This window comes from Hemibagrus wyckioides, linkage group LG06 (genome assembly GCF_019097595.1).
Source record: "Hemibagrus wyckioides isolate EC202008001 linkage group LG06, SWU_Hwy_1.0, whole genome shotgun sequence".
In the NCBI taxonomy this organism is placed as follows: Eukaryota; Metazoa; Chordata; class Actinopteri; order Siluriformes; family Bagridae; genus Hemibagrus; species Hemibagrus wyckioides.
In genome coordinates, this window is record NC_080715.1 from 4,664,573 (window position 1) to 4,678,967 (window position 14,395).

The following is a 14,395-nucleotide window of genomic DNA, read 5'->3' on the forward strand; positions in this document are numbered from 1 at the left end:
TCTGTGCAGGTCAGTCAAGTTCCTCCACACCAAACTCACTCATCCATGTCTTTATGGACCTTGCTTTGGTCACTGGTGTGCAGTCATGTTGGAACAGGAAGGGGTCATCCCCAAACTGTTCCCACAAAGCATGAAATTGTCCAAAATGTCTTGGTATGAAGCTGAAGCATTAAGAGTTCCTTTCACTGGAACTAAGGGGCCGAGACCAACCCCTGAAAAACAACACACCATAATCCCCCCTCCACCAAACTTTACACTTGGCACAATGCAGTCAGACAAGTACAGTTCTCCTGGCAACCGCCAAACCCAGACTTGGCCATCGTATTGCCAGACAGAGAAGCATGATTGGTCTCTCTAGAGAACACGTCTACATTGCTCTGGAGTCCAGTGGCGGCGTGCTTTACACCACTGCATCCACACTTTGCATTGCACTTGGTGATGTAAGGCTCGAATGCAGCTCCTCGGCCATGGAAACCCATTCCATGAAGCTCTCTACTCACTGTTCTTGAGCTAATCTGAAGGCCACATGAAGTTTGGAGGTCTGTAGCTATTGACTCTGCAGAAAGTTGGTGACTTCTGCACACTGTGCTCCTCAGCATGCTCTGACCCCGCTCTGTGATTTTACGTGGCCTACCACTTCGTCTCTGAGTTTCTGTTGTTCCCAGTTGCTTCCACTTTGTTAAAATACCACTAACATTTGACCATGGAATATTTAGTAGTGAGGAAATTTCACCTGTTAGACTTATTACACAGGTGGCAGCCTCTCACAGTACCACGCTTCAATTCACTGAGCTTCTGAGAGCAACCCAGTCTTTCACAAATGTTTATAGAAGCAGTCTGCTTGCCTAGGTGCTGGATTTTATACACCTGTGGCCATGGAAGTGACTGGAATACCTGAATTCAATGATTTGGAGGGGTGTCCCAAAACTTTTGGCAATGTCTGTCTGTCTGTCTATCTATCTATCTAGAACTGACACCTCATGCCCTTTATAATTTATAAAAGCACAGACGATATATATTTTTAATCTCCTTTGTCCTGTCCTGAGAGAGAATGTAGCTGGGATCTGAGATCATTCTGTAGGTATTGCGTCACAGTTTCCTGTGTGTGTATGGCGTGTAGGTGTATAATAACGTGTATAGCCTATAATCCTGCCAAGAAAGGGAGTGTTAGCTGCTAACCGTCTTTCTCGTTCCTCAGGTACTTCATCGGGACCTCTGTGTCCACCTTCTCCTTCCGCATCCACGAGGAGCGAGAGATTCTGGGCTTCGACCCGAAAACCACCTACAACCGTTTCTGCGGAGACGAGGAGACAGCGTGCGAACAGCCGACACACTGGAAAATAGTTTACTGACCCTGCTGCGTCTCGCCCAACTCAGGACTGCAGAGGGCAGGAAGCAGCGCTGCCTCTACACATGCGACCGGACAGTGTTTTTGTTTTTACCGAAAAAGTGTTGATCCAAAAGTATTGGCACCCTTCACACATGGACACATCACTGACTTGAGATGGACACATCACTGACACAAGATCTTTTTTCTCAGATTTCCAATTTTTGTGTGTTTTTTTTCTTCTTCAGAATGGTGTTTTCTAAAATTATTGGCAACCTCCCTAAAGACCCCCCCCCCATTTCCTATGAGTAATATGGTCCACTTCAATTTTCTTTTTGTTTCGAGGTTTTTTAAAAATGGACATCAGGCACTGTTTTTTATATATATATATATACACACACACACACACACACTACCAGTCAAGAGTTTGGACACACCTTCTAATTCCATGGTCTTTCCTGATGTTTATTTCTTTCTACATTGTAAAACAATGCTGAAGGCGGCCGAAATCCACAATAATGTCGTTTGAGCAGTTGATATTGAGATATGTCTGCTACTGATGCTCTGTAAAGTCTTCATAACGCCTCTAATCTGAGGTGCTGTTAATTGGTGATTTTCTGAGGCTGGTAACTCTAAATGAACTTCTCCTCTGCAGCAGAGGTCAGTTTTGGTCTTGCTTTACTGGGATGGTCTTCATGTGAGACAGTTTCATCATGGTGCTTGATGGGTTTTGCAAATGCACTTGACAATACTGTTCTTGCAAGAACTATTCCAGAACACCTGACCTTCGTGTCTTAAAATAACAACTGACTGTTTTTTGTTGTCGTTACATATGGATTACTGAAGTCCATGTGTGTTATTTCATAGTTTTGAAACAAAACTATGAAACATTGAAACTAAACAAAAAACATTGAATTAAAAGGTGTGTCCAAACTTTTGACTGGTAGTGTGTATGTGTGTATGTGTGTGTATATATATATATATATATATATATATACACACACACTACCAGTCAAAAGTTTGGACACACCAGTTTTTAAAAAGAAATATCCGGTTTCTTCCACACTCATCCTCAAACGTCATTTTTTTCCCTTATGAAAGCGGTGAATATTGAGAATTATAATCATCATGAAAACGAGTGTAATTAGAATTCTTTCTTCTTTCCTCACTCATTCACTCATGTTTTTCTCCTCTCTCTGCATTTCCTCATCTTTACTTTCTTTTTTCTTTTCTTCTTTTGCTCTTTTTTTCCACTTTTTTTGAATTGCCTGATCAGTTGCATTTCCTATGGTGGATGGATGGGAAAAAAGGAAGAAAGGAATGAAGGAAGGAAGGAATGGAAGAATAAAAGAAGGAAGGAAGGAATGAAAGAATGAAGGAAGGAAAGAAGGGATGAAGGGATGAAGGAAGGAAAAATGTGAAGTCCCTAGAAAAACAGACTGGTGTTCAACCACTGACCATTCATTTACGACATTCCTGCAAATTAATGAGCCATGAGTTGCACATCGTTTGGAAAATCCGGCGTTTATGTGATCCTCATGAGCGGTCAGTTTTACAGCAGTGAAAACAACAGCTTCCTGCTTCCCTGAAGGACATACAGCATCATGACGGCTTCCTTTACAGACAGAACGTTAAAAGGCCGTGACACACGTCTCCCAGACATGAAGATGAAGAAACTCTTGAAGTGTTTTCAATTTCCAGCGGTTTGTTGGAGTTGCGTCTGAGGCTGAGATCTTTATAATGATCGCAAACGTACGGTCAGATCAAAAATATAAAGATTTGTAAAAAATTTTATCAGCGGTATCTACACCAATCAGGCATAACATTATTACCACCTGCGTAATATTGTGTTGGTCCCCCTTCTGCTGCCAAAACAGCCCTGACCCCTCGAGGCATGGACTCCACTAGATCCCTAAAGGCTGAGTGTGCTGTGGTATCTGGCACCAAGATGTTAGCAGCAGATACTTTAAGTCCTGTAAGTTGCAAGGATTAAAGGATATTTAAAGGATACTTTTGATAGATACTGACCACTGCAGACCGGGAACACTCCACAAGAGCTGCAGTTTTGGAGATGTTCTGATCCAGTGGTCTAGCCATCACAATTTGGCCCTTCATCAAACTCGCTCAAATCCTTACACTTGTCCATTTTTCCTGCTTCTAACATCAACTTTGAGGACAAAATGTTCACCTGCTGCCTAATATATCCCACCCACTAACAGGTGCCATGATGAGGAGATCATCAGTGTTATTCATGGCACCACTCAGTGGTGATAATGTTATGCCTGATCAGTGTGTGTCTGTGTGTGTGTGTGTATGTATATATATATATATATATATAATATAGCTGTTGGATATCCTGGAGCGGATCCACCTCAGGAACGGTTCTTATTTGTAAGGATGGGGTCTATTTCTTGTCAAGTTCAAAACCATGACCTGTAATATTTAACGTTAGAAGATGTTAAAGTGTATCGGCTGGACCTGGTAAATAACGCGAAGTTCCTAATGTTTTACTGAGAGCTTTAGCGCTTTAGCCTTCACACCACACACTCAGCGTATCACATTAACACACTCTGTGTGATCAGTTCTCTTTGCCTGCAGACATGACCTGGAAAAGCATTACTGTCTCTCAGCACAGTGTGCCTTATATTCCACTATACACTCCACTATACACACCACTATACACTCCACTACACACACCACTACACACACCACTATACACTCCACTACACACACCACTACACACACCACTATACACTCCACTATACACACCACTATACACTCCACTATACACACCACTATACACACCACTACACACACCACTACACACAGCACTACACACTCCACTACACACTCCACTATACACACCACTACACACACCACTATACACTCCACTATACACTCCACTATACACTCCACTATACACTCGACTACACACTCCACTATACACTCCACTATACACACCACTACACACTCCACTACACACTCCACTACACACTCCACTACACACTCCACTACACACTCCACTATACACACCACTACACACTCCACTATACACACCACTATACACTCCACTATACACACCACTACACACTCCACTACACACACCACTACACACTCCACTATACACTCCACTATACACTCCACTATACACACCACTACACACTCCACTACACACACCACTACACACTCCACTACACACTCCACTACACACACCACTACACACTCCACTATACACTCCACTATACACTCCACTATACACACCACTACACACTCCACTACACACACCACTACACACTCCACTACACACTCCACTACACACTCCACTACACACACCACTACACACTCCACTATACACACCACTATACACTCCACTATACACTCCACTATACAATCCACTATACACTCCACTACACACTCCACTACACACTCCACTACACACTCCACTATACACACCACTACACACTCCACTATACACTCCACTACACACTCCACTACACACTCCACTATACACTCCACTATACACTCCACTACACACTCCACTATACACACTCCACTATACACACTCCACTACACACTCCACTATACACACCACTACACACTCCACTATACACTCCACTACACACTCCACTACACACTCCACTATACACACCACTACACACTCCACTACACACTCCACTATACACTCCACTACACACTCCACTACACACTCCACTATACACACCACTACACACTCCACTACACACTCCACTACACACTCCACTATACAGTCCACTACAAACTCCACTACACACTCCACTACACACTCCACTATACACACCACTACACACTCCACTATACACTGCACTACACACACCACTACACACTCCATTACACACACCACTATACACACCACTACACACTCCACGATACACTCCACTACACACTCCACTACACACTCCACTATACACACCACTACACACTCCACTATACACACCATTACACACACCACTTCACACTCCACTATACACACCACTATGCACTCCGCTACACACACCACTTCACACACCACTATACACTCCACTATACACACCACTATACACACCACTACACACTCCACGATACACTCCACTACACACTCCACTACACACTCCACTATACACACCACTACACACTCCACTATACACACCACAATACACCCCACTATACACCCCACTATACACACCACTACACACACCACTACACACACCACTATACACTCCACTATACACACCACTACACACTCCACTATACACTCCACTATACACACCACTACACACTCCATTACACACACCACTATACACACCACTACACACTCCACTATACACACCACTACACACTCCATTACACACACCACTATACACACCACTACACACACCACTACACACTCCACTATACACACCACTACACACTCCACTATACACACTACTATACACTCCACTATACACACCACTACACACACCACTATACACTCCACTACACACACCACTATACACTCCACTACACACACCACTACACACTCCACTATACACACCACTACACACACCACTATACACACCACTACACACTCCACTACACACTCCACTATACACTCCACTACACACACCACTATACACTCCACTATACACTCCACTACACACACCACTACACACTCCACTATACACACCACTACACACACCACTATACACACCACTACACACTCCACTACACACTCCACTATACACTCCACTACACACACCACTATACACTCCACTATACACTCCACTACACACTCCACTACACACTCCACTATACACACCACTATACACTCCACTATACACACCACTATACACTCCACTATACACTCCACTATACACTCGACTACACACTCCACTATACACTCCACTATACACTCCACTACACACACCACTACACACACCACTACACACACCACTACACACTCCACTACACACTCCACTACACACTCCACTATACACACCACTACACACTCCACTATACACACCACTATACACTCCACTATACACACCACTACACACTCCACTACACACACCACTACACACTCCACTATACACTCCACTATACACACCACTACACACTCCACTATACACACCACTACACACTCCACTACACACTCCACTACACACTCCACTACACACTCCACTATACACTCCACTATACACTCCACTATACACACCACTACACACTCCACTACACACACCACTACACACTCCACTACACACTCCACTACACACTCCACTATACACACCACTACACACTCCACTATACACTCCACTATACACACCACTATACACTCCACTATACACTCCACTATACAATCCACTATACACTCCACTACACACTCCACTACACACTCCACTATACACACCACTACACACTCCACTATACACTCCACTACACACTCCACTACACACTCCACTACACACTCCACTATACACACCACTATACACTCCACTACACACTCCACTACACACTCCACTACACACTCCACTATACACACCACTACACACTCCACTACACACTCCACTACACACTCCACTATACACACCACTACACACTCCACTATACACTCCACTATACACACCACTATACACTCCACTATACACTCCACTACACACTCCACTACACACTCCACTATACACACCACTACACACTCCACTACACACTCCACTACACACTCCACTACACACTCCACTATACAGTCCACTACACACTCCACTACACACTCCACTATACACTCCACTACACACACCACTACACACTCCATTACACACACCACTATACACACCACTATACACTCCACTACAAACACCACTATACACTCCACTATACACACCACTACACACACCACTACACACTCCACTATACACACCATTACACACACCACTTCACACTCCACTATACACACCACTATGCACTCCACTACACACACCACTTCACACACCACTATACACACCACTATACACTCCACTACACACACCACTATACACACCACTACACACACCACTATACACACCACTACACACACCACTATACACACCACTATACACTCCACTATACACACCACAATACACCCCACTATACACCCCACTACACACAGCACTACACACACCACTACACACACCACTATACACTCCACTATACACACCACTACACACTCCACTATACACTCCACTATACACACCACTACACACTCCATTACACACACCACTATACACACCACTACACACTCCACTATACACACCACTACACACTCCATTACACACACCACTATACACACCACTACACACACCACTACACACTCCACTATACACACCACTACACACTCCACTATACACACCACTACACACTCCACTACACACACCACTACACACTCCACTACACACTCCAGTATACACTCCACTACACACTCCAGTATACACACCATTACACACACCACTTCACACTCCACTATACACACCACTATACACTCCACTACACACACCACTACACACTCCACTATACACACCACTACACACACCACTATACACTCCACTATACACACCACTATACACTCCACTATACACACCACTACACACACCACTACACACTACACTGTACACACCACTATACACTCCACTACACACACCACTACACACTCCACTATACACACCACTACACACTCCACTATACACACCACTACACACTCCACTATACACTCCACTACACACACCACTACACACACCACTACACACACCACTATACACTCCACTATACACACCACTATACACTCCACTATACACACCACTACACACACCACTACACACAGCACTACACACTCCACTACACACTCCACTATACACACCACTACACACACCACTATACACTCCACTATACACTCCACTATACACACCACTACACACACCACTACACACTCCACTACACACTCCACTATACACACCACTATACACACCCCACTATACACACCACTATACACTCCACTATACACACCACTACACACACCACTACACACTCCACCATACACACCACCATACACTCCACTACACACACCACTACACACACCACTATACACTCCACTATACACACCACTACACACACCACTACACACTCCACTATACACACCACTATACACTACACTATACACACCACTACACACTCCACTATACACTCCACTACACACACCACTACACACTCCACTATACACACCACTATACACTCCACTACACACACCACTATACACACCACTACACACTCCACTACACACTCCACTACACACACCACTATACACACCACTACACACACCACTACACACTCCACTATACACACCACTATACACTCCACTACACACACCACTATACACACCACTACACACACCACTACACACTCCACTATACACACCACTACACACTCCATTACACACACCACTATACACACCACTACACACTCCACTACACACTCCACTATACACACCACTACACACTCCACTATACACACCACTATGCAGACCACTATACACACCACTACACACTCCACTATACACTCCACTATACACACCACTACACACTCCACTATACACTCCACTATACACACTACACACTCCACTATACACTGCACTATACACTCCACTATACACACCACTACACACTCCACTATACACTCCACTATACACTTCACTACACAGTCCACTATACACTCCACTATACACACCACTACACACTCCACTATACACTGCACTATACACTGCACTACACACTCCATTACACACACCACTATACACACCACTACACACTCCACTACACACTCCACTATACACACCACTACACACACCACTATACACACCACTATACACACCACTACACACTCCACTATACACTCCACTATACACACCACTACACACTCCACTATACACTCCACTATACACACCACTACACACTCCACTATACACTCCACTATACACACCACTACACACTCCATTACACACACCACTACACACTCCACTACACACACCACTACACACTCCACTATACACACCACTACACACTCCACTATACACACCACCATACACACCACTATACACCCCACTATACACCCCACTACACACACCACTATACACTCCACTATACACACCACTACACACACCACTACACACTCCACTATACACACCACTATTCACTCCACTACACACACCACTACACACTCCACTATACACACCACTATACACTCCACTATACACACCACTACACACACCACTATACACTCCCCTACACACACCATTATACACTCCACTATACACACCACTACACACACCAATACACACTCCACTATGCACACCACTACACACACCACTACACACTCCACTATACACACCACTACACACACCACTACACACTCCACTATACACTCCACTACACACACCACTACACACACCACTACACACACCACTACACACACCTCTATACACACCACTATACACACCACTATACACTCCTCTACACACTCCACTACACACTCCACTATACACTCCACTATACACTCCACTACACACACACCACTATACACACCACTACACACACCACTACACACACCACTACACACACCACTACACACACCACTATACACTCCACTACACACACCACTACACACACACCACTATACACACCACTACACACTCCACTATACACACCTCTATACACACCACTATACACACCTCTATACACACCACTATACACTCCTCTACACACACCACTATACACTCCACTATACACTCCACTATACACACCACTACACACACACCACTATACACACCACTACACACTCCACTACACACTCCACTATACACTCTACTATACACACCCCACTATACACACCAGTACACACTCCACTATACACTCCACTATACACACCTCTATACACACCACTATACACACCACTATACACACCACTATACACTCCACTACACACTCCACTATACACTCCACTATACACACCACTATACACTCCACTATACACACCACTGTACACACTACTATACACTCCACTATACACACCGCTATACACTCCACTACATACACCACTATACACTCCACTATACACACTACTATACACACCACTGTACACTTCACTATACACACCACTACACACTCCCCTACACACTCCACTACACACTCCACTATACACCTCACTACACACACCACTACACACACCACTATACACTCCACTACACACACCACTGTACACTCCACTACACACACCACTACACACTCCATTACACACACCACTATACACCTCACTACACACTCCACTACACACTCCACTATACACACCACTACACACACCACTATACACTCCACTATACACTCCACTATACACACCACTACACACTCCACTATACACTCCACTACACACTCCACTATACACACCACTATACACACCCCACTATACACACCACTATACACTCCACTATACACACCACTACACACTCCACCATACACACCACCATACACTCCACTACACACACCACTACACACACCACTATACACTCCACTATACACACCACTACACACACCACTACACACTCCACTATACACACCACTATACACTACACTATACACACCACTACACACTCCACTATACACACCACTATACACTCCACTACACACACCACTACACACTCCACTATACACACCACTATACTCTCCACTACACACACCACTGTACACACCACTACACACACCACTACACACACCACTACACACACTACTATACACACCACTATACACACCACTGTACACACCACTATACACTCCACTACACACACCACTATACACACCACTACACACTCCACTACACACTCCACTATACACACCACTACACACTCCACTATACACACCACTATGCAGACCACTATACACACCACTACACACTCCACTATACACTCCACTATACACACCACTACACACTCCACTATACACTCCACTATACACACTACACACTCCACTATACACTGCACTATACACTCCACTATACACACCACTACACACTTCACTACACAGTCCACTATACACTCCACTATACACACCACTACACACACACCACTATAAACTCCACTATACACTCCACTACACACTCCACTATACACTGCACTATACACTGCACTACACACTCCATTACACACACCACTATACACACCACTACACACTCCACTACACACTCCACTATACACACCACTATACACACCACTATACACACCACTACACACTCCACTATACACTCCACTATACACACCACTACACACTCCACTATACACTCCACTATACACACCACTACACACTCCACTATACACTCCACTATACACACCACTACACACTCCATTACACACACCACTACACACTCCATTACACACACCACTACACACTCCACTACACACACCACTACACACTCCACTATACACACCACCATACACACCACTACACACTCCACTATACACCCCACTATACACCCCACTACACACACCACTATACACTCCACTATACACACCACTACACACTCCACTATACACACCACTATACACTCCACTACACACACCACTACACACACCACTACACACTCCACTATACACACCACTATACACTCCACTATACACACCACTACACACTCCACTATACACACCACTATACACTCCCCTACACACACCATTATACACTCCACTATACACACCACTACACACACCAATACACACTCCACTATACACACCACTACACACACCACTACACACACCACTACACACACCACTACACACTCCACTATACACTCCACTACACACACCACTACACACACCACTACACACTCCACTATACACACCTCTATACACACCACTATACACTCCTCTACACACTCCACTACACACTCCACTACACACTCCACTATACACTCCACTATACACTCCACTACACACACACCACTATACACACCACCACACACACCACTACACACACCACTACACACACCACTATACACTCCACTACACACACCACTATACACTCCACTACACACACCACTACACACACCACTATACACTCCACTATACACTCCACTATACACACCACTACACACTCCACTACACACTCCACTACACACTCCACTATACACACCACTATACACACCCCACTATACACACCACTATACACTCCACTATACACACCACTACACACTCCACCATACACACCACCATACACTCCACTACACACACCACTACACACACCACTATACACTCCACTATACACACCACTACACACACCACTACACACTCCACTATACACACCACTATACACTACACTATACACTCCACTACACACTCCACTATACACACCACTATACACTCCACTACACACACCACTACACACTCCACTATACACACCACTATACACTCCACTACACACACCACTATACACACCACTACACACACCACTACACACACCACTACACACTCCACTATACACACCACTATACACTCCACTACACACACCACTACACACTCCATTACACACACCACTATACACACCACTACACACTCCACTACACACTCCACTATACACACCACTACACACTCCACTATACACACCACTACACACTCCACTATGCAGACCACTATACACACCACTACACACTCCACTATACACTCCACTATACACACCACTACACACTCCACTATACACTCCACTATACACACTACACACTCCACTATACACACCACTGCACACTCCACTATACACTCCACTATACACTTCACTACACAGTCCACTATACACTCCACTATACACACCACTACACACACACCACTATACACTCCACTACACACTCCACTATACACTGCACTATACACTGCACTACACACTCCATTACACACACCACTATACACACCACTACACACTCCACTACACACTCCACTATACACACCACTATACACACCACTATACACACCACTACACACTCCACTATACACTCCACTATACACACCACTACACACTCCACTATACACTCCACTATACACACCACTACACACTCCACTATACACTCCACTATACACACCACTACACACTCCATTACACACACCACTACACACTCCACTACACACACCACTACACACTCCACTATACACACCACTACACACTCCACTATACACACCACCATACACACCACTATACACTCCACTATACACCCCACTATACACCCCACTACACACACCACTATACACTCCACTACACACACCACTACACACACCACTGCACACTCCACTATACACACCACTATACACTCCACTATACACACCACTACACACTCCACTATACACACCACTATACACTCCACTATACACACCACTACACACTCCACTATACACACCACTATACACTCCACTACACACACCATTATACACTCCACTATACACACCACTACACACACCAATACACACTCCACTATACACACCACTACACACACACCACTATACACTCCACTATACACTCCACTACACACTCCACTATAAACTGCACTATACACTGCACTACACACTCCATTACACACACCACTATACACACCACTACACACTCCACTACACACTCCACTATACACCCCACTACACACTCCACTACACACTCCACTATACACTCCACTATACACTCCACTACACACACACCACTATACACACCACCACACACACCACTACACACACCACTACACACACCACTATACACTCCACTACACACACCACTATACACTCCACTACACACACCACTACACACACACCACTATACACACCACTACACACTCCACTATACACACCTCTATACACACCACTATACACACCTCTATACACACCACTATACACTCCTCTACACACACCACTATACACTCCTCTACACACTCCACTATACACTCCACTATACACACCACTACACACACACCACTATACACACCACTACACACTCCACTACACACTCCACTATACACTCTACTATACACACCCCACTATACACACCA

General features: G+C 44.7%; 1 protein-coding gene across 1 annotated transcript in view; it reads left to right on the forward strand.

The window, feature by feature from the left end:
• The window catches only part of pofut2 (protein O-fucosyltransferase 2), a 17,169-nt gene extending 13,083 nt beyond the window's left edge, over positions 1–4,086 (forward strand). The window contains exon 9 of the mRNA XM_058393666.1: positions 1,199–4,086. Coding sequence (XP_058249649.1) covers positions 1,199–1,352 — 154 coding nt within the window. The 3' untranslated portion in view covers positions 1,353–4,086. The remainder of the gene's footprint in view (positions 1–1,198) is intronic.
• The last annotated feature ends 10,309 nt before the right edge of the window (positions 4,087–14,395 follow it).